This window comes from Crotalus tigris, unplaced genomic scaffold (genome assembly GCF_016545835.1).
Source record: "Crotalus tigris isolate CLP2741 ecotype Arizona unplaced genomic scaffold, ASM1654583v1 scf7180000024391.5723578, whole genome shotgun sequence".
NCBI lineage: Eukaryota > Metazoa > Chordata > Lepidosauria > Squamata > Viperidae > Crotalus > Crotalus tigris.
Window position 1 is genome coordinate 1036625 of NW_024100561.1, and position 27114 is coordinate 1063738.

Sequence of the window (27114 nt, forward strand, 5' to 3'; positions counted from 1 at the left end):
CCATATTTTTGATAATTTCCAGCTGAGAGCACTGTCAAGTGGGCACATCCTAGGAAGTTACATGCCATTTAAATATTATGTGTATCTAGTGGTTGAAATTAGAGGATAATGCTGTAAATCTGAAAGACAGTCCTTACAATGATTCCATACTTAAATATATTTCTTTGTTAAAATACAAGCTTTAACCCAGTGTTTCTCAACCTTGACAATTTTAAGGCATGTGGACTTCAATTCCCAGAATTCCACAGCCAGCATTGTTGGCTGTGGAATTCTGGGAGTTGAAGTCCACATGCCTTAAAATTGTCAAGGTTGAGAAACACTGCTTTTAACCTGTTTCATCCATCCCAACCCTATCAACTTTCAGACATTAGATTAAGCCATTGACAACATTCTACCCAGCCTGCAGTAAAATATACAATTGGGTATCATCACTCTCCTGATCTGTCCTGTCCTGATGAATTAGCTCTTGGTCCCAGATGTTTCATGTAAATATTAAAAAGGAGAGACTCAATTAAAGTACAGCCTGATTGCTAAAAGAAATGGCCTTAATTTACCCAGTGTTCTACATTGAGTCAAATCAACCAATTTGTTTATAGTGAAAAATCTCTGGCCTCCCAAATAGTGAGGTCTGTGTTTTAATGACAATATATCAGGAGAACTGAGGATGCATTCAGCCAAAACAATTTCCACATTCTGTTTCCAGAATTAGAAGCAGATTGCAGCAAAGATGGCATTAACAGTTTTCCTCACATATTTTCTTCTTTAATGATTGTTATCAGGATGTCAATATATTTTCAACACGCCCACATAGACAAAAAGAAGTAGGAATATGCAGAAATTCAAATCAAGATATGATAGTTTAGGATAGTTAAGCAAATCTGTCTTCTGTTAATAACAATAATATGAAAATGAGGTTTCACCAGCTAGATGAAGCCATTACGGGCAGATCTGCATTCCTACAGAAAGAGCAGATTTATGCTTTATTAATATTGCTATCACAGATGTAACTGTTTCTGAAAGCCTAAATCGGAACTGTGGTTGGAATAATCTTTCTTGAAAACAAAATGATGGTAATTATTTTAAAATTATTTCTATCCTAATGTTTTTGACCATCTTGTCTTTATCCCATTTTAGGAAGGACACAATAGTGGAAATTATTTTTTTACTATTAAATCTTCTTAACCTCTGTTCATCATGTACAATACTCTTCCCATTAAAAAAAAAATATGGAGGAACCCGAAACAGCTTTTTGTTGTTATACAGGGAGTCCTCAATGTACGACCACAATTGGGACCAGAATTTCTAAGCAAGGTGGTTGTTAAGTGAGTCACGCATTTTTTTATAATTTTTGTTGCCATGGTTGCTAAGTGAATCATTGCAGTTGTTAAGTGAATCACATGGTCATCAAGTGAATCCAGTTTCCCCCATTGACTTTGCTTGTTGGAAGCCCGCTGGAAAAGCCACAAATGGCAATCACCTGATCCCATGATGCTGCAACCATCCTAAATGCATGCCGATTGCCAAGTGCCCAAATTTTGATCATGTGACCGTCATAGTTGGAAGAACTGATCATAAATCAGTATCTTCAGTGCCATTATCAAACGATTGCTAAACAAATGGTTGTAAATCAAGAGCTACCTGTATTTAGCAATATTTATTGAAAATTAAAGCTGACACATTTGCTGTCACTACTGCTTCTCATACTTGTTTCATAGAATTTTAATACTGTATTATTTTTCAACAGAGACTGGGAAATAATTTTTATTTCATGGACCCCTGAAAGAGGGTTGATGTACCCCCCAGGTTCTTCAGATCACACTTTGAGAAATACTGCGCTAGGACAGGGGTGTCAAACTCGCCATGTCATGTGACGTGTTGCAATGTATCATGACTTTTTCCCCATTGCAGGAGCTGGGGTGGGTGTGGTTTTGGCATGACACATCTGGCCCATGGGCCGGCAGTTTGACACCCCTGCTCTAGGAGAAACAGCTGCTGAAAAAAAAATCTGGTCATGATTTTGAATTATTTGCTAGGGAATTGAGAAGCATTTAATATGCCATCCCACTCCATCCTAGATATTCTCTCAGCAAACACAAATCAGCAATATTTCCAAATGAGAAAAAAAAAATCAGCAAAGTCCATATTAAGCATCTAGGATTTTATATTCCTAAACAATTAAGCATGTTACGAGTTTTAGAGAATGCCTGAGATGCATTAATTCCTTAGATATTAATGGATGGATCAACATTCTGCTAAATTGATTGGGTAAAATAATGATATTAAAATGAATGTTGCTTCAAGATTAATCTACTGTATGTATTAAGATGTATTCCAGTGTTTGTGCCAGATAAATATTTATTTGAAATAGATACGTTATTGAGGAAAATAAGGAATTTATATGGGAAAGAAGACCATCTAGGTAGGATATCAGTAGCTAAACAGAGATACTCTATTAAGGATGGTGGTTTTAACTTACTAGATTTCCAAAAATATCATTAGGCTTATATTTACATGTGCACTGAATGAATGTTTGTGGACTCTGTTGGAAAGCTTGTATTTCCATTAAGGACCTGGTGATTGCTAGGATCAATAACATAATAGACAAGGTATTCCCTTCTCAGATTAAGAACAGCGAGACACATTTGAGTCTTGTGGGTTTTGATGTTGAGGCTCATGAATATTTAATTTTATGGAAAAACTGTTCTAAAAGTAAAGGGCAAAATGTCCCACTGGAAGTTGCAGGCAGCTGATTGGAACCAGGTGAGGGAATGGAGCTGTTAAATCAGTGTCTAGCTGCAATAATGGATTAGGGCCAAAAATGATGTAAAACAACAGTGCTGTTATTAAATTGTTTATCTGTCAAACTAAGTAGAGTTATATCTACTGTAGATAGAGCTGCATTCTCCCTAAAACATTTGTTGCTAGGGACTGCTTCTAAATCCAGCTTTGATATTCAAGGCATCAGTGACTTCTATATGTGAAGCATCTTTCACCAGCTGAAGCAGGAGACCTTACTAGATAAATACCGGTAGATAAATTAGATAAATGCAATGCATTACATGCAAGGCTGCTCCTGAAGGCAATTCAGAAACTTTATATAATACAAAACTCTATAGCAAGAGCACTGGCTGGAATTGAAGCATATGAATGCATCACATCAGTTCTTTATGAACTTGATTGGTTCCCAGTTCATTTTTTATCCCTGTTTGAGAAACTCTTCTCTTCCAGGCTGAGAAGTAACAATTTCTTGTTATTCAGCTACTACAGTGCCTGTGCAGGTTCAATAATGTTTTCTTTCCTCATTTCAATAAAACAAGGACCACACCATTCAAATATGACCAGCTTTATTAAAACTAAGTCTATTTTACAAATGTAGTACAGTTTCTGCTATTAACACAATATATTTCCAGCATATTCCACAATGTAATGTTGCAAAAGTGTACTTGATCTGTATTTCATGTTTCTTACACTGGTTCAAAGTTTACCTCTTGGTAGGAGATGGTTCCTGTGGTCTCACCCAGCATCCAGGTGCTGTAAACACAAACAAATATAGTATTTATTGCACTGTGCATATAGTAAGGAGCTAAACTTTTATTTCACATGAATGCAGTTATGAGAAACCAATATTTTAACACTGTACCCCTCTCCCCTAAATACAGATACTGTAACTGGTATGCATTATTTGCTTCTCATGCTGCACAGAAAGAGGACAATGGAAATAATTACTTGGCTCTATCTTTAGTATAAAGAGATAGAAAGCTGAAATCTGATATTCCTAAGTAGAAAAAAAGTTAACTGAAGCTTTTTTCCAATGTCCTTTCTTCACCTGGGTAGAAGATTTAAAGTGAATTAAAAGACCAATCCTAAAGAAAGCATGAGTTGGCAGGACTGCTTGGAGTTACAGGCTCTTCTACTTCTTATTCAATCATCTGTGATCTGACACTGGTCTTGATGTCATCCTCCAAAAGCCTTTCTCAGATGAATCTGTCTTTATGTCAAAAAGAACTGTCATGGGAACAAGTAACAAGCCCTGGAAAAGGCAGAAATAACTTTCCATGGACTCTTGTTTTTTTCAAATGAATCTAATATTTTAAAAACAAGAGGGATATTAGAAAAATGGCTTCAGATACGAATTCAGCAATTACGTACAGTCTGATCTGAATCAATTCAATTTGATAGAGTGATGTTTTGAGAAAGTTATAAATGTAAGAGTCTGGGATGGACTTGAAAAGATATTTTGAAATAACTGAATCCTTCCCATGGGAATTGGCTGATGTTTTGAATTCCAGAAAAATATGATAGAACGGGTTTTGAGGATTAGACACTAGAGAGAGCCAGAAGGAACATTATAATTAAAGGAAAAGAACACCTATTCAACTGGTTAACACAGATTGGAGCAAAATACTTTAACATTGGAAATATTGAAGGAAAGTGGAGGCAGAAAGTCTTAAGACTTGTACGATTCTGTTAATGTAACCTTACAATAAAATAGAATTAATTCATCTTGTCATGTTTCTTGTCTGATTTCCTGGGAGGATTGACAGAAGTTAATTTTAAGAATGTCCGTCATCATATATAGACTATGGTGTATGTAAACCTATTTTGCAATCCTATTAAACAAACATAGATTGATAGACTTCTGTAGGTTTTCATGTCCAGTATCTATTGGGCAGTGTTGGATTTCAGTATTTAGTAACTATGGTCTCTCTAGATAATAGGTTTCCTGGTGCTCCTGGTGTTTCATTGGCCATAGTGAAACACCAGTGAATGGCTCTTTCAGAGGCAAGTTGATCTGTTACATCTGGCTATAAAGAGAGAAACCAATCAGTTTCTGCTCAGCTGCCCATGGTCTGCATAGCAGACCACATTGCTTCTGAAGATGCCAGCCATAGTTGGTGCTCAAACATCAAGAAATCTGTTGTCTAGACCATGGTCACAAAAACCTGAAGAGCACAGTGCCCAACAGATATATTGCCTAGAATGCAAATGATTAATCTGCCATGTTTATTTCAATTTTTTTTATTTTAAACCACCTAAAATGAATTCAAATATATTCAATCTGGCTCCAACTGTAAACTGATTTTAAGAGGTCCAGAAACTTGCTAAGAATCAAATAGCTTTTTTCATGCAACTTCTTTTTCACGCAACTTCTTTGTTTTCATCTTAAAATCCATGTTATTGTGCAATTAAATGTATGACATGGTTTGGAGGCATCTCAAATAATTGAGGGTTATTTTGGTATTGTTTTCTCCTTTATTTGTTCCATGAATTTAATAAATACAAATATAAGGATATGAATAGGCAACAAATATTAGCGTATTGTTTTCTACATACTCTGTGGTTTCCCAGGGCTTGTGTTGCTGACACTGCTTTCAAAAGATGAGTGGAAATTGTGTATTGTCTCCTGTAAAATTTTTCTCTCTCGTCCCTGTTGAAATTCATAATTAAAAAAGGAACAAAAGCTCAGTTGATATACTTAAATATATTATTACAATATTTAGTGAAAAATCCCCTATGGCTCTATCTTTCAGACATACTTTATTCCAGCGTATCAAGAAAAGGAATGCAACTGCTTCTATTGTAGCTTTTACACATTACCAAGGCTGCTCAGCTTGAATTACATCAAGCTAAACATCACCTACCCTACCAACTATGTATTTTGGTCTGATACATACTTAACAAACTTTGTTTGAACTACCAAAATAAACTGTGTTTGTAAAGTGGAATAATAAGTGTTTGACCCAAAGAGAATTATATAGGCTGTTCAAAATTGTATTGCTAAATCAGAATAATGACCAGGTAGGCAAGGTGCAATCATATGATGTGAAGTCTCAAAATATTTTAGCAATGCTGAATATGTTTATTCAGCAATAAACATATAAAAGGGGATCCATAAATTCTGAAATTCCAAGCCAAACAATCCCCTGTAAATATCTACTATAGCCGTCAGCCCAAGGGACTAACATACTGGTCATATAATGATTATATCCTTCAATGGTTAAAATTGCTCAATATAATAATGATTACTGTGCTATAAATAATTACAAACACACTGTACTTCATTGGAAAACAAAATGCAAAATGGCAAAATAATAACAAAGTATTTCTTCTAGATATTCGGAATTACCTTTCCTGCATTTAACTCTGAAATAGCTGCTAGAATTTGTTGTCTAGAGCCATCAGTCTTAATTCCCAGTTCCTTCAAATCCCCGTCTGTAAGAGTGAGAAAAGCTTCCATATCTACCTGTTGAAACAGGAATCATGAATAAATCTCTTTTAAATTATGAATCAGCCTGTGGACTAAAAGAAAAAGGCACTGCACCCTTCTCTACTAATTTGATTTCGAGAAATTTAAATTTGAAGCAACTTTGTATATATATATAAACTCTTTTAAGAATCTGAAGATTTCGTACTGCTACCAACTTTTCAGGTGTTTCAAATGTAATATATCTTAGAAAATCCCAATTTTAAAGTTAATATAAATTCAGTAGCTGGCTTTATGCAAGCCTCTTTCAGACTAAGTGCCCACCTTTTGATAATAACTGTCCTACTTTAGAAATGTTGTTGGGATCAATAATAATGTATGTAACATACTTTAAATACTCTAAAGCATTTATCAATGTTACACATTCTCACCTATCCTTCAATTACTAAAGTTGTTTAAGCTTATGCAAGCCATATATTCCTATCTTTTTTTTGCTGTAATAGAATTAAAAATTAGAAAAATGCATTAAAACTGTAAAATACATAGCTAATAAAGTGCAAGTAGACTATACAACTTTATTTAAGTGGAATATTGATCAAAAATACCAATTATTCTATTTGAGCTCCAAGGCATTAGAACCTGAACATTAGTGGAGCCTCATTTGCCTGTTGGTGTGTGACTTAACAGAGTTCAACGGGACCTTGGAAGTCTTCTAGTCCAACCCACTCAAGCAGAAAAACCTATGCCATTCTGGACAAATGGCTGTCCAATCTCTTTCTTAAATACCTCCAGTAAATAGAGCACCCACAACTTCTGAAGGCAAACCTTTCCACTGGTAAATTGTTCTTACCGTCAGGAAATTTATCCTTAATTCTAGGTTTTCTCCTTAATTATTTTCCATCCATTGCTTCTTGTCCCACCTTCTGGTGCTTTAGAAAATAGGTTGACCCCTCTTTTTTGTGGCAGTCCCTCAAATATTGGAAGACTGCTACAGTATCATGTCACCCCAGTCCTTGTTTGCACTAGATTAGACATATCCAATTCCTCCAATCATTCTTCATGTTTTATCCTCCAGCCTCCTAATCATCTTTGTTGCTCTTCTCTGCACTCTTTCCAGAGTCTCAACACCTATTTTATATTGTGGCAACTAAAACTGGATGCAGTATTTCAAGTGTGGTCTTACCAAGGCACTATAAAGCAGTACTAACACCTCACATGTTCTTGATTCTATCGCTGTTAATGCAGCCTAGGATTGCATTGGCTTTTTTAGCAGCTGCAACACATTGCTGGCTCATATTTAAGTGGTTGTCTACTAGAAATCCTGGATCCCTCTTGCAATTGCTGCTTTGACCCAAGTTCCATCTACTCTATACCTGTCCACTTGACTTTTCTTACTTGAGTGTAAAACCTTACTTTTCTCATCATTGAATTTCATTTCACTAGATTAAGGCCCAGTGTTCAAGTCTGTTGAGATCCTTCTGGATCTTGAGCCTATCTTCTGGTGTTTGCTGTTCCTGCCATCTTGTTGTCATCTGCAAATTTGACAAGTTTCCCTTCTATTCCCTCATCTACATTGTTTATGAAGATATTGAAGAATATTGGGCCTAAAACAGAAGCTTGGGGTACCCCACTACTTCCCTCCACGTAGATGTAGTTGTATTAAGGACTATTAATTGAGTGTGGTTTTGTTATGAATCCATTTGGTGGTGATGCTGTCTATCTCACATTTTTGTACTTTACTAAAGACGTATGAGAGTAAAAGAACTGAAATTGAAATGGGCTGGTCATATAGCAAGAACTGATGGCAGGTGGACCAAGGCGATTATAGAACAGATCTCGCTTGATAAAAAAGCGTCCACAAAAGAGACCTAAAACAAGATGGATTGACGACATCAGCAAGTATTGCAGGCCCAATTAGCAAAAGAAAGCTCAGGACCGTATTGGTTGGAAACATGCAGAAGAGGCCTTCATCTTGCAGTGGATAGACAATGGCTAAAATGATGATATTGTGGTCTAATTTGTCAAATGCCTTACTGAAATTGAAGAATACTATGTCCACAGCATTTTGCTGGTCCACTAATTTAGTCGCTTTGTCAAAGAATGAAATAAGATTTGTTTGGCATGATCTGTTTTTGACAAATCCATGTTAGCTTCTGATTATAATTTTACTTGCTTCTAGGTGTTTGCAGATCTGTTGCTTTATTATCTTTTCCAGGATCTTCCCACGTGTTGATGTCAGGCTGATTGGTCTGTAGTTTTCTGGATCCATTTCCCCCCTTTTTTTGAAGATGGGAGCCACATAAGCTCTTTTTAAGTCCTCAGGCAGTTCTCCTTGTTTAAGGGAGCCTTGGTTAAGGCTTGATTATAATTATTAATGGCATTTGGACTGTTTCATATTGGTTTCTTATTAATATAGTTTTATGTATTGTTGCTACCAACCAAATTTACCTGTTTAGTCTATACACATTTTCCAAATACATAAATATCCTTAAACATTTATACTTAAATTTTGGAAGCACTGACTTAGAAAAATGACATATTACTTTTTTGAGACATACGTTTTTAGGAACCATTGTTTCTGGAAAGGTCATCTCTGTTGCTATGTAATAAATGTATGTTGTTTCCAAGGATGGTTGAATTAATTGTTTTTGCATTTTTAAAAGAAAAATGATGTAAGTTGTGAAAAAGATATAGACACAGACACATACATACACGTACACTCAGAGAGAATTGTACACACACAGACCCCCCCCCTCTCCCCCAGGAAGATCCTGAAGAGATGAAATATTTTATCTTTTCCTCCCTCTCTTCTACTCTTCTACTTCTGGCTGCCAAAAGAATGGGTGAGGGCTTCAGGTACCCACAGACTTTGAGTTTCTCAGATAGTCTCTAAAGTGTTCCAAATATAGCTCTATCAAAACAAAATACCTATAGATAGGATTGATAGGACTGTATTAATACATTTGAAAAAGTAAAGGCAGCTCCAAAATAGTCTCACATTTTCTACATAAGATTAAACAGAAACCAAAGGTTATTTGCAGAATTAAAAACTTAACAGTCTTGACTAGGATTAAGACAGTTCTTTGTAGATGGGATTATTGTGTTTCACACTGTTTCTGAAAAAAACAGATGATAAATTTTGAGATTACATTTTGGTTAAATAAAATCAAAGTAATTCTTGCAGTGCTATTATATACAAGCCAAGTTTCCCCAAGTTTCCAGCAGTAAAGAATGGAAAACAAAACAAAACATTTACCTCCTGCTCTTCAAAGATAGGCTGGTACTTTTCAAGAGAGAGTTTTTTCAGGATGCTTGTAAGTTCATCTTTAAATTAAGAAAAAAATTTTTTTTTTAAATTTATGTTAATTACATTATAAGAATTGTAAAATAATGTTGCACGGTTATGCCTGACCCAGTATGTAAATCAAGATGGAAGTGAAAAGAATCCTGTTTCCTAACATCCTGGGCAAGATAGTTCCTATAATCTGTGTGAAACTACTATAATAGACACAGAACAAAATAAGAACGGTTTGTTTATTCCAGATATAACAATTCAATGAGTCCATTGTTTCTTGCTTCAAATTGCTGTTGTGAGCCACCTAGAGTTGTGTTTCTTAAGATTGGCAGCCAGACAAGTCTTTTAAATAAATAATCATTATAACAGAGTATACATCACATTCACAATGTGAAAACAGAATGTGTACAAAAGGTAATGTAAGAGAAATGTATCTTGTGCACCTTAGCACCTCCATTTTCTGATTGTTACCATTTCATTTCCCCCATTTTGCTATCTAAATACAGTATACAATAAATTTCCATTTATCTTCTCTGGGAGATAAAATCCTTTTTCATTGCATACTGCCAAGTGGGAGTTAGACTGCCCATCCAAATTTTGCCTAGGTCAAGTGCAGGAAACATTGGTGATTTTGAATGGTTTGTGCCTTATCATCCACAAGCAATATTGATTTTCAGCTTGCCCAATTTCTTCTCCACTTGCCTTCCTTCCCCAATTGCCACAACTCCCTTCTTATCTTGAACAGTTTTGAGCAGACCACAATACAACTTCTCACCTTCCTTATGTAAGTTGTCTTGAAGCCACTGGTCAAAAGTGATGGGAAAAAATGTATTACTAATTAATCATAGCATCAGGAGCATGAGTTCAGATGTGCACCTTCTGTCCCAAGAATAAGAAATAAATCACAGTGATGGCCTACCAACCCATGTTCATTCTGTATCCAGTGTTTTTGGCCCAAGAGACTAAAAGACATGTGACATTCTGAAATGGTGTCATCTAACAAAACTCTTCAGTGTTACTGCTGATTATGAAGCTTATAACTACTTACCTTCATCAGTTAAAGTCCCACTGCTGGAGCCCCCACTGCTTTTCCCTTGTCTGTGAGACGAAGAAAGAGAAGACCCTGCACTCTGTATCTTGGGGGATGGTAATGGAGATGGTGAAGGTGTGAGAGTTGGGGATGTGCTTTTAGAGGTAGAAGAATTCTCAGAAGGAGGTTTTTGGTTCACGTCCAATTTCTGTTTTACCTAGCAAAAATACAGAAACATTCCTGTTATTAAAATATGTCACGATGTTTTTTTAAAAAAAGAAAGTTTAAATAAACACATCTATTGGATATTTTTCTCTATATATGAATTATCTGAATGGCCATTAAAATGTAGCCATTAGTAATAAGCTATTTTGAGTACTGGAAAACAGAGACTTCTGCCTAGATAGTAGTGTAAGCACTATAAAAATATTTGCTGAAAAACTGGGACATTCGATATCCACAGCTTCCTTTACGGATTAATGCCAGAAAAGCCCATATCAATTATTCTTAAGAACTCAAAAAGTCTGCTAATTTTAAATATTTTGCATTTACAGAACACAAATAGAAAATACAGCTTATCTCAGAGCTGATCTATCATTTGAAGTAAAACATACATCATTAACTGAAAATATGTAACTTGAGGCAAATGTACAACTATTTCCTGGAATTTTATTTATTTATGAGACTTATATACCGCTTTAAGTGCAAGCACTCTCTAAGCAGTGTACACCAGTAAGCAATGTATATATATATTTACATTGCCCCCAACAATCTGGGTCCTCATTTTACCTATCCCGGAAGGATGGAAGGCTGAGTCAACCTTGAGCCGGTGAGATTTGAACCGCTGACCTGCTGAACACAGTCAGCTAAAGTGGCCTGCAGTACTGCACTCTAACTGATGCGCCACCTCGGTAAAGTAAAAGAGGAAAGAATTGCTTCTTTCCTCTTTTACTTTATTGCTAAATGTATGCTACTAGAATTTATACAATGAAATTTATGCATTTAAATATTTATTTATATTCTAACAAACACCTTTTCTTTCTCTTCTAAAATATGCTAAAAAAAAAGATATGCATCCTTTTTTTTTTTTTTTTAATTCTAAACGCTTTTTAACATTTGGAGGGAGGTTGTGAGAAGCCAGGATATGACCCAGCAATGAAGACTCTCATTATTTTCAAATATTATCTTCCTGGTAGCCATTTATTTTTTAAAAAAATTATAGAAATGCCTCTGTTTATCAAAGAATAAGAAATATGTTTTGATTTTTTCCTACACGTATAATATTGATAGAAAATGATAAATTATGTTCCACTTTTCCCTTATGTTTAGAATAGAATTATATTTCATATGTTTTGAAAATAAAATCTTCCTCAATTATAAAAGGCAGCTTTTCAGATATAGAAATCATAGAAAAAGATGAAGCTAATGTTTCCCCTGTCCAGTTGGTTCCAACTTTAGGAGACAGTGTTCATCTCTGTTTCTTAGTCAAGGGAGCCAGCGCTGTCCAACATTTCCATGGTCATGTCACCAGCATGACTATACCACGAAGTGCACGGAATGTTGTTAATGTACTAAAGAATCTTAGTATTTTAAGCCAACGGTCTTCTATTGCAGGGGTCCCCAACCTGTTGGCCACTGGACCGCGTGAGTGGCTGGCCAGCGCGCACGTATGCACGTGCACACATAGCCACACAGACGCGAGCATCACCACAAACATTGCGGGCATTCGTGCTCCCACTCATGCAAGCGTCGCCGCGAGTGTCGCAGATGTTCGCAGCCCCACTTGTGCATCACAAGCATTGCAGGCATTCATAGCCCCATTTGCGTGAGCATCTCTGCAAGCATTGCGGGTGTTTGCAGCCCCACGGGTAAGCACTCACATCACCGAGAGCATCACAGGCTCTTGCAGCCTCACTTGCATGAGCACTCACAATCCCACTCACCTGAGCAATGGTGTTCATGTATGTGCATGTGTTTACCCCCCCCTCCCAAAATCATCCCTTCTTTGTCCCTCTCTCCATTCCAGGCCAACCGTGAAAGATTGGGGAACTCTGTTCTATTGTGAGCATTATTAAGGAAAGAGTATTTTACAGAATTGAATAGACTCAATAACCTATATTTGTCACAGGTAGGTGGAAATCTAACACTGAGCAATCTGCAAGGATCCATATAATTTTATTCTTGGCATCAGGCAATGACAATCACAGTGGCTGAATTCCCATATCAAGATTTCATTAAATACAATTATACTAAAGTATGCATTTATCTACCTCTATTCAATATTGAATGCTTGGGTGGGAAAGGAGAAACAGGTGGGTGGAGAAACAGCATTGGCAAATACAAACATCCCTTGGAAAGCATATGAATAATCTTTATTTTGTTAATATGCCCAAAGCTTATGGCAGGAGGCAGTTTGTAGCCAATATTCAAAAGATAAAACTTTATTAAAATCTGTTTAGGATTTGTTATTGTTGTTAATTGCGAAGTCGTGTCCGACCCATTGCGACCCCATGGACAACGTTCCTCCAGGTCTTCCTGTCCTCTACCATCTTCTGGAGTCCATTTAAGTTCACACCTACTGCTTCAGTGACTCCATCCAGCCATCTCATTCTCTGTCGTCCCCTTCTTCTATTGCCCTCAATCTTTCCCAGCATTAGGCCCTTCTCCAGTGAGTCCTTCCTTCTCATTAGGTGGCCAAAGTATTTGAGTTTCAACTTCAGGATCTGGCCTTCTAAAGAGCAGTCGGGGTTGATCTCTTCTAGGACTGACCGGTTTGAACGCCTTGCAGTCCAAGGGACTCGCAGGAGTCTTCTCCAGCACCATAGTTCAAAGGCCTCAATTTTTTTGCGCTCAGCCTTTCTTATGGTCCAACTTTCACAGCCATACATTGCAACTGGGAAAACCATGGCCTGGACTATACGCACTTTAGTTGGCAGGGTGATGTCTCTGCTTTTTAGTATGCTGTCTAGATTTGCCATAGCTTTCCTCCCCAGGAGCAAGCGTCTTTTAATTTCTTGGCTGCAGTCCCCATCTGAGGTGATCTTGGAGCCCAGAAAAATAAAATCTGTCACTACCTCCATTTCTTCCCCATCTATTTGCCAGGAATTGAGAGGGCCGGATGCCATGATTTTGGTTTTCTTAATGTTGAGTTTCAAGCCAACTTTTGCACTCTCCTTCTTCACCCGCATCAAGAGGCTCTTTAGTTCCTCTTCACTTTCTGCCATTAGAGTGGTATCATCTGCATATCTGAGGTTGTTGATATTTCTCCCAGCAATCTTAATTCCAACTTTTGATTCATCTAGCCCTGCCTTTCTCATGATGTGCTCTGCATATAGGTTAAATAGGCAGGGCGACAGTATACAGCCTTGCCGGACTCCTTTTCCAATTTTGAACCAATCAGTGGTTCCGTGTCCAGTTCTCACTGTTGCTTCTTGACCCGCATATAGGTTTCTCAAGAGACAAATGAGATGGTCTGGTACTCCCATCTCTTTAAGAACTTGCCACAATTTGTTGTGATCCACACAATCAAAGGCTTTTGCATAGTCAATGAAGCAGAAGTAGATGTTTTTCTGGAACTCCCTAGCTTTCTCCATGATCCAGCGTATGTTGGCAATTTGATCTCTAGTTCCTCTGCCTCTTCGAAATCCTGCCTGTACTTCTGGTAGTTCTCGATCCACATACTGCTGGAGTCTAGCTTGTAGGATTTTAAGCATAACTTTACTAGCATGTGAAATGAGTGCAATGGTGCGATAGTTTGAACATTCTTTGGCATTGCCTTTCTTTGGAATTGGAATGTAAACTGACCTTTTCCAATCCTGTGGCCACTGCTGAGTTTTCCAAATTTGCTGGCAAATTGAGTGTAGCACTTTTACTGCATCATCTTTTAAGATTTTGAATAGCTCAGCTGGAATACTGTCACCTCCACTAGCTTTGTTGTTGCTCAGATTTTCTAAGGCCCATTTCACTTCACATTCTAGGATGTCTGGTTCGAGGTCAGTGACCATCTCATTGTGGTTATCTGGGATGTTAAGCTCATTCTTGTATAGTTCTTCTGTGTAGTTTTGCCATCTCTTCTTAATCTCTTCTGCCTCTGTTAGGTCTCTGCCATTTTGGTCCTTTATCATGCCCATCTTTGCATGAAACATTCCCTTCATATCTCCAATTTTCTTGAAGAGATCTCTGGTCCTCCCTATTCTGTTGTTTTCTTCTATTTCTTTGCACTGTTCATTTAAGAAGGCATTCTTATCTCTTCTAGCTACTCTCTGGAATTCTGCATTCAATTGGGTGTATCTTTCTCTTTCTCCTTTGCCTTTCACTTCCCTTCTTTCCTCAGCTATTTGCAAAGCTTCCTCAGACAGCCATTTTGCTTTCTTGCATTTCTTTTTCTTTGGGATGGTTTTAGTTGCTACCTCTTGTACAATGTTGTACAACTTCAAACTTCCATCCATAGTTCTTCAGGCACTCTGTCTATCAGATCCAGTTCCTTAAATCTATTTGTCACCTCTACTGTATATTCATCAGGAATATGATTTAGTTCATACCTGAGTGGCCTAGTGCTTTTCCCTACTTTTTTCAATTTAAGCCTAAATTTTGCAACGAGAAGCTCATGATCTGAGCCACAGTCAGCTCCTGGTCTTGTTTTTACTGACTGTATAGAGCTTCTCCATCTTTGGCTGCAGAGCACATAGTCAATCTGATTTCTATGTTGACCGTCTGGTGATGTCCATGTGTAGAGCCGTCTCTTGGGTTGTTGGAAAAGAGTGTTTGTTATGACCATCGTATTCTCTTGACAAAATTCTATTAGCCTGTGCCCTGCTTCATTTTGTACTCCAAGGCCAAACTTGCCTGTTATTCCGGTTATCTTTTGGCTTCCTACCTTAGCATTCCAATCCCCCATGATGATAAGGACATCATTTTTGGTGTTAATTCTATAAGGTGCTGTAGGGCTTCATAGAACCGGTCAATTTCATCCTCTTCAGCACCAGTGGTTGGGGCATAGATTTGGACTATTGTGATATTGAATGGTTTGCCTTGGATTCGAATTGAGATCATTCTGTCATTTTGGGGATTGTATCCCAGTATTGCTTTTCCTATTCTTTTATTGACTATGAAGGCTACTCCATTTCTTCTGAGGGATTCTTGCCCTACAGTAGTATACCTGATGGTCATCTGAGTTAAATTCACCCATTCCTGTCCATTTTAGTTCGCTGATTCCTAAGATGTCGATGTTCAGTCTTGTCATCTCTTTTTTGACTACGTCTAGCTTGCCTTGATTCATGGATCTTACATTCCAGGTTCCTATGGAGAAAAAATCTTTACAGCATCGGACTTTCCTTTCACCACCAGATATATCCACAGCTGAGCGTCCTTTCGGCTTTGGCCCAGTCACCACTTCTGGAAGCAGGTTGTTCCATTGGTTTATTATTCTAACTGTCAGGAAGTTTCTCCTTAGTTCTAAGTTGCTTCTCTCCTTGATCAGTTTCCATCCATGACAGGAGATTAATTTATGTATATCCAAAATCATATTATACTTCAAACTTGTAACATAAGCTTACAGAACCTTCTGTATCTCTTTGGACTACTTTCTTCCCTCATAAGAACTGCTCTTGCTGACAAGTAGTTTCAACAGAAAAAAATGACAATCCCCCAGAAGCCATCTTCATTTAAATGGAAGTCATAAAAAACATTGATACAGCTGAGCATTATTTGCAATGTAGATTTTAGTAACTGGGTTACAGCCATCCTGACAAAAATATATTTATATTTATTTATAATTATGGGCGGATCAGTGTACAATTTTAGTATGCTTTATACCTGTAAACTATGGTTTGCAAACCATGGCAAATGGGTTTAAACAACAACTGTACCAGAAACAAATAACCATTGTACCGATCACTGAGTCGGTACTATTGGGCCATCTGGCTTTCAGTCAAATCTTTATTTCAAGCTTTTACTGGAGAATAGTTACATTTGGTAACCTCCAAAAAATTCGTTTTGTTTATTCAATGTATAGACCAAATAATACAAAATGATGTAAAAGAAAAAGAAAGAATATACCTTACAAAGTAAGGTTATAAAGCCAGACAACAGGAAGATTTAAAATTCTTATCTAGGGACAGATTTATGTTGCTGGGTCAAAATTTTACTTCTGATCTTGACAACAGCATGACAACAGAACTTGGCTACTGCTGAGGAAGTGAAATCGTAGTGATCAACAAGCAAAAGTTGGATATAGAAACAGTCCTGGAAAATCTACTAATTTACTTCTGAACTCCGCTTTCAACAGAGGACTTTATCTGTGCCATTCCTGACTTTAAGATGCATCTGTATATTAGTGTCTCTTTACTACTGGCATTATCGTTTTGCACACAGTACTAGAACCAAAGTAGTGGTTCCTATATCAAAAATGTTGGAAGCAATTCTTTAAAATGCTGTAATAAATACATTAATAATCTAAGATGCCACATACCCTTTGTATAAATAATAGCATTATTACTGTATTTACTGAGAGCCAATTTGATATAGTGATCATCAAGCTTGAACTGAGAGGCTGTGAGGTCTAGGCCAGGGCTTTTCAACCTTTTCACCCATTGTACCACTTTTAGGATATAGCAATATCCGAGTACCACCAGTCACCTAGCAAGGTGTCAAAAACTTGATGACCCAAAAAAAATAAAAGGAAAAAATCAATGAAGTACAGGTAGTCCTCGACTTACAACAGTTCGCTTAGTGACTGTTCGAAGTTACAATGGCACTGAAAAAAGTGCCCCCCAAGCCACAGCCGAGCAAGACACCTGCCTGCCCACCTGGCGGCGCTCTTCCTCCTGTCCAAGGTTTCCATTGTTGTGAGCATTTCTGTTGAGGATTGGCAGTGGGGCTGGGGTGGGGTGTGTGTGGTTTTTATTCCCCCTGTCTGATAGGTGGTTGCAGCAGGTTTTGGTCACTTCACATGACCCTGGGACACTGTGACCATCATAAATATGAATCAGTTGCCACGCATCTGAATGTAAATCACAAGACCCTGGAGATAAGGCAACATTCCAGATGATTGGTGCTTCTTCAGGGCTCAGCAGAAGCACCAGGATCAGCGCCGAGCTCCAGCTGGAGCCTGGCGCTGATCATGGCGCTTCCATTGAGCCCTGACAGTCCCAAAGAAGCCCCGATCAGCTGGAAAGCGGCACTGATCCTAGTGCTTCTGCTGAGCCCTGACAGCCCTGCAGCTCCAGCCATCTCTCGTTCAGGCTTGTGCAGTGCTGCCACCGGTTCAGCTCATTCCCCTCCCCCACTACCACTTTTCTAGGATGGTTGCGTACCACCTGCCAGGTGCCAAAGTACCACAGGTGGTACCCGTACCACTGGTTGAAAAGCTCTGGTCTAGTCCCACCTTAGACACAAAGGCAGATGGGTGAACTTCGGCCAGTCTCTTTCTTTCTCTAGGAAGCAGGCAATACAATCCACTTTGAAAATTTGCCAAGAAAACTGCAGGGACTACCGTAAATGCCGGCGTATAAGGCGACTTCCGCGAGCGCTGAAATCGGCGCCAAAGACGGGGGTCGTCTTATACGCCGAGTCGCCTTGTACGCCGGCATTTACGGTAGTCCAGGAAATTACCAGGAGTCAACACAGACTTGATGGCATACATTTAAAAAGCATTTATTATAGAAATGTATTTTTATTATTACACGGCAGAGTTATATTTAAACCCAGAAATATATTTTATATGTTGTTTTTCTAAAAAAAACCACCCAATTACAAGGCATGCTTGTTTAGTAGTTTTGAGATAAGAATAATAAATGTAACCTTAATAATATGTCCATTTCCAATGGTCTGTGCATTTTCCACATCAGGAGGACAAGATGAAATTAACCCTACTATAATTGGCTGTTGACTTGATTTTGGTTCAGATATACCAGCAGCTTTTTTTCTTTGAGCTGCAATTTGGGATAAAACGCTGTCCGCACTGCCACCTTAAAATAGACAGGAAGATATTTTAAATTCTAACATACCTCACTTTATTCTTTTTAAATTAAAAAAATAATGTTTTAACAAGTACCATTAAAACAAACTGTTTAACAAAGGTGCTTTTTAATTTGAAAGAAATTATTTTAAAGATGTAACCGAGATGTACAATTTGAGATTGTAACGGCAGCTCAATTATATGTATGTATGTTGGAGATAGATTTTAACTATTGTCTAAAAATTTGTCACAAGCCAGGCAAAATTAATAGTCCAAGTGCAAGATGGATTCAGATCCAGGACAGAAATACCAGGTTTGAGAGACAAGAAGCCCACAAAGACTGAGTGGGATATTATTAAAGGTGAGTAAGGCTTGAAGAGAAGGTTATCAGCAGCTACCAGGCCACATAGAAACAAAGGTCTAAAAAGACAAATACTGTATAATTCGTGGATGCATGTTCCTCTAAATAAAAAGGCCAGCCTCTTTTTCCCCCCTAATAATTAAATGATACAATGTCGACTTGCATTTATCAGCATCTGCATTTCCTGTGTCAGATGAGGAGAGCACAACTTTCTTCTTCTGTCCTGGCCACTTTTTACAGAGGCACAATTGAGAGCATCTTAACAAACTGCATCACTGTTTGGTTTGGTGATAGCAGTACCTCAGATAGAAAGTTCATACAGAGAGTGAGGACAGCTGAGAAGATTATAGGAAGCCCGTTTCCTGTTATTCAGGACACTGCTTATAAGTGCTAAGTGCTTAGAGTTCAAAGCATTGTTAGAGACCTTACACACCCGCTTCATGGTCTGTTTCTGTCGCTCCCCTCTGGGAGGAGGTTTCGAAGTATTTCTAATAGGACTGCCAGATTCTGTAATAGCTCTGTTCCCTATGCCTGTCATCTGGTAAACTCACAAGATTCGTTTTTCTTGCTATGTATACAGATCCAAACTAGACTATGTTGTTTCTCTGGGCCATATATGTGTGTGTAGGTGTGTGTGTGAATAATTTATTTTATTTTGTTTGTCATGTTTATGCAGTGATTATTGGTTACCCTCTGAGAGCTATATGCAACACAATCTCATTTTAATGTATGCTGATTAGTGTACATTTAAAGTGATAATAAAAGTTATTCTACTTTACTCTACTCTACTCTACTCTACTCTACTCTACTCTACTCTACTCTACTCTACTCTACTCTACTCATTTACTTGGTAGCCAGCCTAGAGGACCAGCAGAGGAAAAACTGTTCTTCTGTGGCCCACTTAGTTTCCAATTTACTGTCATAAGCAACACACAAGAACTGCAGGCTAAAAAAGGAAAGAGTTATTCTGCGCCTCTTTCAAAAGCATGCTGAGTGGAAAATAAGGTGTGCATATATATGTATAAGTAGCTTTGGAGGAGGATGGTCTTCCTTTATCGCTGCAATGGGCAAAAATAAATTGTAACAATTTGGATGCTTAGCACTTGGCTCACAGTTGCAGCAGTCACAGTATCTCGTGGTCACACTATCCTTATTTGTGACCTTCACTACTAGCTTCTGACAAGCAGAGTGAATGGGGAAGCTGAAAGAGGTTGCAAATGGTGATCAAATGTCATATTTAATGACCACACAGGATTCGCTTAACAATGGCAACTGGAACTGTCACAACTGCAATCATAAATTGGTGCAATCAAGTGACAAGCCTTAAATCTATTGGGATACAAATAAATCAATATATTTTATCTGTAAACAAAGAATGTAAACTCTCAATTTTAAATCAACATCCTTTCACCAAGGAAGAAGTATTAGTAATGTAACCTTTGCTTATCTGGCTGGTCTAGTTAAAGCAGGGGTCTTCAAACTTGGCCCTTTTATGACTCATGGACTTCACCTCCCAGAATTCCTCAGCCAGCGTACCTGGCTAAGGAATTCTGGGAGGTGAAGTCCATGAATCATAAAAGGGCTGAGTTTGAAGACTCCTGAGTTAAAGTATTAGGGCCATGTAGTCTTTTTTCAAAAACAAAAGAGTACTTCAGAAAACACCCAACTACTAGTGTAGCCTTTGTCTACAACTTCTTAATGCAGCTGCGTCTTTTCCTGGGATGCAATTGACATAATCCATAGCTATCTCTTCATCCCATGAAAAATATATTTCATTTAAACAATTGCAGTCAAATGCTACATATGCATTTACACATACTTTGAAGCACCTTTTGGCCTTCATGTCCAAAGTACTGCCTAGCTCTCTCTTATATTATTATATTTAAATTTATATTTTCTACATTTAAAATGTATAGATACCTGATTTATTATGCAGTTCTCCACCATGCCGGCTAACTCCTCCTATGCTGCTGGATCCACCAGAAGAATGAGGCGAATGGTTGAAATTACTTGAATTGTTGGGAGTTGGAGGTCTCCTTGCAAAAGTGGATAGTTTAATTGGTCTACTACCTCTGCTTAAGGATGTCTGGAAAAATAGAGTTTAAATAACTTTTTTTACTAATATTTATAAAATAAATTCATTTTCACACAGAATTACGCATTCAACAAAACATAACAAGTAAACTGCAGGATAATGAAAACAAGTGGAATAACATACATTCACAAAGCTAGTTTTGGGATAACATTGAGAGACAAAACACCATAGTAGTTAAGAATTCTGAATTAAACCTTGGAGAAATGCCAAATCATTTAAAAAGTTATTTGCGGACTGACGTTGACATCTTTCTCAAATCTAACTGTAAATGGATTATCAAATGCTAGTAGTGTCTTTGTACTTTTACTGTCTCAGTTTCTGCACTTATTTTATTAATCACAAGAATAACCATTTTAAAAGAATCCAAGACTATAGTACAGAATACTATATGGGAGTTCTTCTGTACATGTACATTACTTATATTATTTTTGTTTTCTTTTTACATTTGTGTGCAACCTCCAGAATTGTATCATTGGGCTGGTTGCCAAATACGATCAATAAATAAATAAATGGTGAAAATAAAGTACAGTCAAATTTCAAAACACCAGTTTAATTCATACAGTAGATGAACAAACAATGCATTTAAGGAACTCAGAAATGTGGCTATTAAAGTTTAAATAAAACTTTAAACAAGTCTCTTACTCTGTCAGCACTATAGTCAATACTTGTAGATCTGTGTGGAAAGCCAAGTCTTGTTTGTTCTTTGTTGCCATCTTTGTTCTGTGTTCTATCAGAATTCCACAACTCGAAACTTGAAGGGGGCAAGAAAGGTGGAATAACAGCTTTCAGTTTGTCATTGGGAAGCCGTGTAGATGGAGCCCCACTTCTTAACTGACCAGGAGAAAAAAAAAAGGCAAAACAAATTTCAACAGGTACGATCTTTCATTACAACACTAATAAGAATATAATTAATTCCTAAATAGCATTTACATGCATCATTGAATACAATAGATCAATCAAATAAAAGTGAAGCTGAACAGATTTTTTTTTCAAAAATTAAGCAATTTTCATTCAGATTTAATGGTGATGATCCTGGCTGAAAGGAACACCTAATATGACACTAGGTCAAGCAAGTTTATCTTTGGAGGGTGAGATTATGCTGAAAAGGCTTTGTTCAGTATAACAGAAACAATTAGATGTACAGTAATACTCTATAAGGCCAAGAGAATATTATCTGTACCCTGATTAGGCCTAAGATTGTATCAATCCTCTACAACAAGCAATAACTAGCTGTGGAGGTTTCTGCCCCAGTAAGTTATTCACTAATCCACATTTCAATATCAAATTGAAGCATTTGAGAAACTCAAGGGGTAAAATAGAAAAGAAAAAAAAATTAAATGACTCAATGGTGAATTGAAAACAACTACAGCCCCACACTGGAACTTTTTTTTCTTTTAGTTTACTTTGGTTTCTGTTCCAAGTCTTTGCCTGTTTAGCCACCTTTTCAACTTCATTATACTTACTAAGGCAAACAAATAAAAGAAACCCCTTTATTTCGCATTTCAACTTTTTCACCTTTTAGCCATTCTCAACCTTTTTTCTATGAAGCAGTACTTGTCTTAGTTCACGGGTGTCAAACTCATCACGTCACGTGATGTGTCGCGACATATCACAACTCTTTTTGTATTCCTGGCAATGGGGTGGGCGCAGTTTCGGTAATTTTTCTCTTTTCTCTTTTCAAGTCATTGTACTTTGTTTCATTTTACTGATTTTTTTTCTTAGTGAAGTTTGGACACCACTATTTATTTAGCATTTTTGTTTAATTTCCTTCTGCATTGGTCTTCCAGTGGCATATCTGAAATCGTGATCAGGTAATCTTCAACCTATGATCAAAACTTGGGAAACTTTGGTTGCTAAGCAATGTAGTCATTAGGTGAGTCATCTCATGATCAGACCCAATTTTAGGACCATTTTCACCCTGGTTGTTAAGCAAATTATAAAGTAAATATGGCTTCGCCAATTGGTAGAAACTGGCTGGGAAGGTCTCAAATTGTGACCACTGTAATTTCAGGACATTGCAAGCAGTCATAAATGTGAGCTGTTTGCCAAGTGCCTGAATTTTAATCAGATGCCTGCAGGATTTGTTTGACTATCATAAGTTTGAAGATAGATTGCAAATCATTTTTTCCAAGGTCATTGTAATCATTGTTAAAACAAATGGTCTTAAATTGAAGATTACCTGTACAAGAAGCCCTTGTATTCCTCTCTTCTAACCAACCAAGTTCCTTACCCTTAGATCCTTGCAACAGATTTAATACATACGAAGATGTTCTTTTTCTCAATCTGTAGGCCATGACTCTTCATATTTGGAGCTACATTTCTCCAGTTATATTGGTGGAAGTTTAGGATGGATCAAAGTTCAATAATATTATTAAGCTCAGCAATAATTAAAAGCAAAAAATTATATTAATTTTAACTTCATAACATTTATATGATGTATTAATTTTGCTTAGTAGTTCATTTTATAATGCCTTTCTGTATAAAATGAATTAGAGTATAACTATATATATATAACAATTGGAGACATTATTCTGTAACTTCTGCCAGTTCAACTAGGTTTTCTACAAACCCAAGCACTCAAAAATTATCCACTTTTATAATTTACAAGAGCATCCTCCTAACTCACAGAACTGAAGTCATTTCACATTCATTTAAACAATGATTGTTTGGAAGACATCATTTAATTCAGGATTGATTAAATTCAGCACTGGAACTGGATTTCTCCTAATACAAGTTGCAGTCATTACTAATTCTAAGCTTTGCAATTATGCCTTTGTAGCTCCTCCCATTTAAGTTGCCCATGCTGAAGTAATTGTTTAGGACAGTGATGGCGAACCTTTTAAAGACCGACTGCCCAAAAACTGGCCCCGCCTCCACTCCACCCCCTGCCCCGCCCCTACCCCATCCCCACACCGTCTGCCTGCAGGGCCACTCATTGCCTCCAAGGCCCGCCACAGATCGCCCAGGCAGCCCAGCAGCGCCATGGTGGCCACGCCCTCTGCCTGCACCCCGCAGCATCAACTGTGCGGGATGGGGCGTAAGGGTAGAGTTTTGTCTATGCTGCCTGGCTGCCATGTCCTTGGCTGCGCTGTTCCATGTGGGCCACGCTCAGGGCCGATTCTCCGGGAGGGCTGCTGGTGAGGAGGGGATCATGGGGGAGGCAAGGCTGGGGCAACGGCACGTGTGCCCACAGAGAGGACTCCGTGTGCCACCTCTGGCACGCATGCCATAGGTTTGCCACTACTGGTTTAGGACATTTCCTAATTGAATACACTACTACTACTACTACTACTACTACTACTAATAATAATAATAATAATAATAATAATAATAATATTAAAAGTTGGAAGGGACCTTGGAAGTCATCGAGTCCAACCCCCTGCTCAGGCAGGAAACCCTATACCATTTCAGACAAATGGTTGTCCAGTCTCTTCTTAAAAACTTCCAGTGTTGGAGCATTCACAGCTTCTGGAGGCTGGTTGTTCCACAGATTAATTATTCTAACTGTCAGAAAATTTCTCCTTAGTTCTAGGTTGCTTCTCTCCTTGATTAGTTTCCATCTGTTGCTTCTTATCCTCCCTTCAGGTGCTTTGGAGAATAGCTTGACTCCCTCTTCTTTGTGGCAGACCCTGAGATACTGGAACACTGCTATCATGTCACCCCTCATCCTTCTCTTCATTAAACTAGACATACCCAATTCCAGCAACCGTTCCTTATATGTTTTAGCCTCCAGTCCCCTGATCATCTTTGTTGCTCTTCTCTGTACTCTACTCTTTCTAGAGTCTCAACATCTTTTTTACATCATGGTGACCAAAACTGGATGCAGTATTCCAACTGTGGCCTTACCACAGCATTGTAAAGTGGTATTAACACTTCATGTGATCTTGATTCTATCCCTCTGTTAATGCAGCCTAGCACTGTGTTGGCTTTTTTGGCAGCTGCAGCACACTGCTGGCTCGTATTTAAGTGATTGTCCACTAGAACTCCAAGATCCCTCTCACAGTTGCTACTATTGAGAAAGGTACCACCTATGCTATACCTAATGCATTTGGTTTTTCTTGACTAGATGTAGAACCTTACTTTTTTCACAATTGAATTTCATTTTGTTAGATAGTGCCCAATGTTCAAGTCTGTCAAGATCCTTCTGTATCTTAAGCCTATCTTCTGGAGTGTTGGCTATTCCTGCCAGCTTGGTGTTGTCTGCAAATTTGATTGAGTTTCCTGTCTATCCTCTCATCCAAATCATTGATGAAGTTGTTGAAGAGCACTGGGCCCAGAACTACAACTTCCCTCCTTCCACTGAAATCATACGCTGAGTACAGCTGGTCGGCCAATATTCAAATTTATAAAGCAATTTCTTATATATTGATAGAAAGGGAAGAGGAAATACTTTGGGAAGCCATACTAACTGTTCCATTCCAAACAATCTACAGCATACAATTGCTTCTTACTCTAATTATAAAAAAGAATACTATATTTTATATGGCTCTTCAAAAAAATGATGGAGCCTGCTATTTCATTGTTGGAATAACAGTAGATATGAAGAAATGCTAACTTAATATATTAATCATTATAATTTTAGCTGCAAGATGAAAGCCTCTATTAACATATTAATATTAACATATAATATTAATATCCAATTGAATATTCAAGGAATAGTAACCAATCGCTCTCCTCCCTTTCCTATTCTAGTGATTGTAAGTAGAGTTAATCTCCATGGTTGAATCATGATTAACAGTAGTAGGGAACCTCCTGATATACACAATGGCTTTCATGTAAGTTGGTATCTACCGTATTGGATATAGAGCTAGGCTACCCATTATATATTTGTAAGCATAGACACAGTCTCCTCATATATATAAACAGTGTACAGGTAGTCCTCATTTAGACACTGCCTCATTTAACCACTGCTTGCAGTAACAATAGTAATAAAAATAATTTTGTGACCAATTCTTATATTTAAGATAACTGCATATCTGTAAAGCAAAGAAAAGCTGAAGTAAGATCATAAATGTGTTCATGATTTCACTTAGTGACCATTTAACAACTGAGTTGTTGGTTCCAACTGTGGTAACTAAACAAAGACTACCTGTAACTAGGTATAAAAAAACAAGGAGGCAGCCTTGAAGAAGGAACACAATTACAATTACTAAAGAGCATCCTGTCATACAGCATCACAATCTGGTTTGGAATCATCACTGCTTCAGACAGGAAGGCAGTACAGAGAGTGGTGAGGATGGTTGAAACGATCATTGGCAGTTCCCTCCCTTCCATCCAGGACATAGCACATAAGCATTGCACAAGCATAGTCCACAAGTTTGTCTGGGACACTACACATCTTCTTCACGACGTTTTCCTTGTTACCTTCTGGGTGGAGGCTTCGTGGTATCCAAAGCAGAACCTTCAGATTCAGTCACAGCTTTGTTCCATACAGTATTAACCTTGTGAACTCGAAAGCTTCCTCCTTCCAGTATGTATTCAAGATGGACAGTGAATAATATTTATATGTTACTTATATGTAAGGATGTAGGTCTATACATATGTTATATATAGTATGTTTTAAATGTGTTATGTATTGTACACTTTGAGAGGAAGCAACTAAATTTCATTTTTAATGTGTGCTATTGTGCCCACAGGAAAAAAAATGACAATAAAGGTTATCTAGCTACCTATCTGATAGAGAGGAAGTGGTGAGAAAGAAGTTGAAAATTGTCCTACCTAGGTTCTCTTGGCTATAAAATGGGGACAGAGAAACTCCATGGCCTTTCAAGATTCTGTTATTATACTCTACATCAATAGAGTTTCAAGTGTCTAGTCAGTTTTTTCCCCTTGCTCACCTTGTTGCCTCATGTAGTAAAGGACTGACACGTTGAGGGGAGGGGATGTTAATCATTCGTCATAAATTGAACTGAAGACATAAAGGAAACGCTTGAACAGAGTTAATGGTTCCTTTTTGCACAAAGTTGCTAGTCAATCCGCCAACATTTGATACTGTATATTCTAGTAGCTGTATAAGCTGACTTACCACAGTGGTCAAAAAATCATCATCCTTTCCAGCCTTGGCAGTATGGATAACTGAAGGGAAAACATATCCACACCAATGTTAATTGTGCCATTGTAAACCTACAAAATAATTTTTGTTCAAAAAAAGTAGCATATATTACATGCCAC

The 27114-nt window shown here is 37.7% G+C and overlaps 1 protein-coding gene across 1 annotated transcript in view; it reads right to left on the reverse strand.

Annotated features, from left to right (window-relative positions):
* Positions 1-3327: 3327 nt before the first annotated feature.
* Positions 3328-27114, reverse strand: part of ANKS6 (ankyrin repeat and sterile alpha motif domain containing 6) — a 41004-nt gene continuing 17217 nt past the window's right edge. The window contains exons 8-16 of the mRNA XM_039329326.1: positions 26969-27018; positions 21586-21774; positions 20769-20934; positions 18331-18497; positions 10549-10747; positions 9462-9529; positions 6128-6244; positions 5335-5428; positions 3328-3531 (exon numbers count right to left, since the gene is read on the reverse strand). Coding sequence (XP_039185260.1) covers positions 3482-3531; positions 5335-5428; positions 6128-6244; positions 9462-9529; positions 10549-10747; positions 18331-18497; positions 20769-20934; positions 21586-21774; positions 26969-27018 — 1100 coding nt within the window. The 3' untranslated portion in view covers positions 3328-3481. The remainder of the gene's footprint in view (positions 3532-5334; positions 5429-6127; positions 6245-9461; positions 9530-10548; positions 10748-18330; positions 18498-20768; positions 20935-21585; positions 21775-26968; positions 27019-27114) is intronic.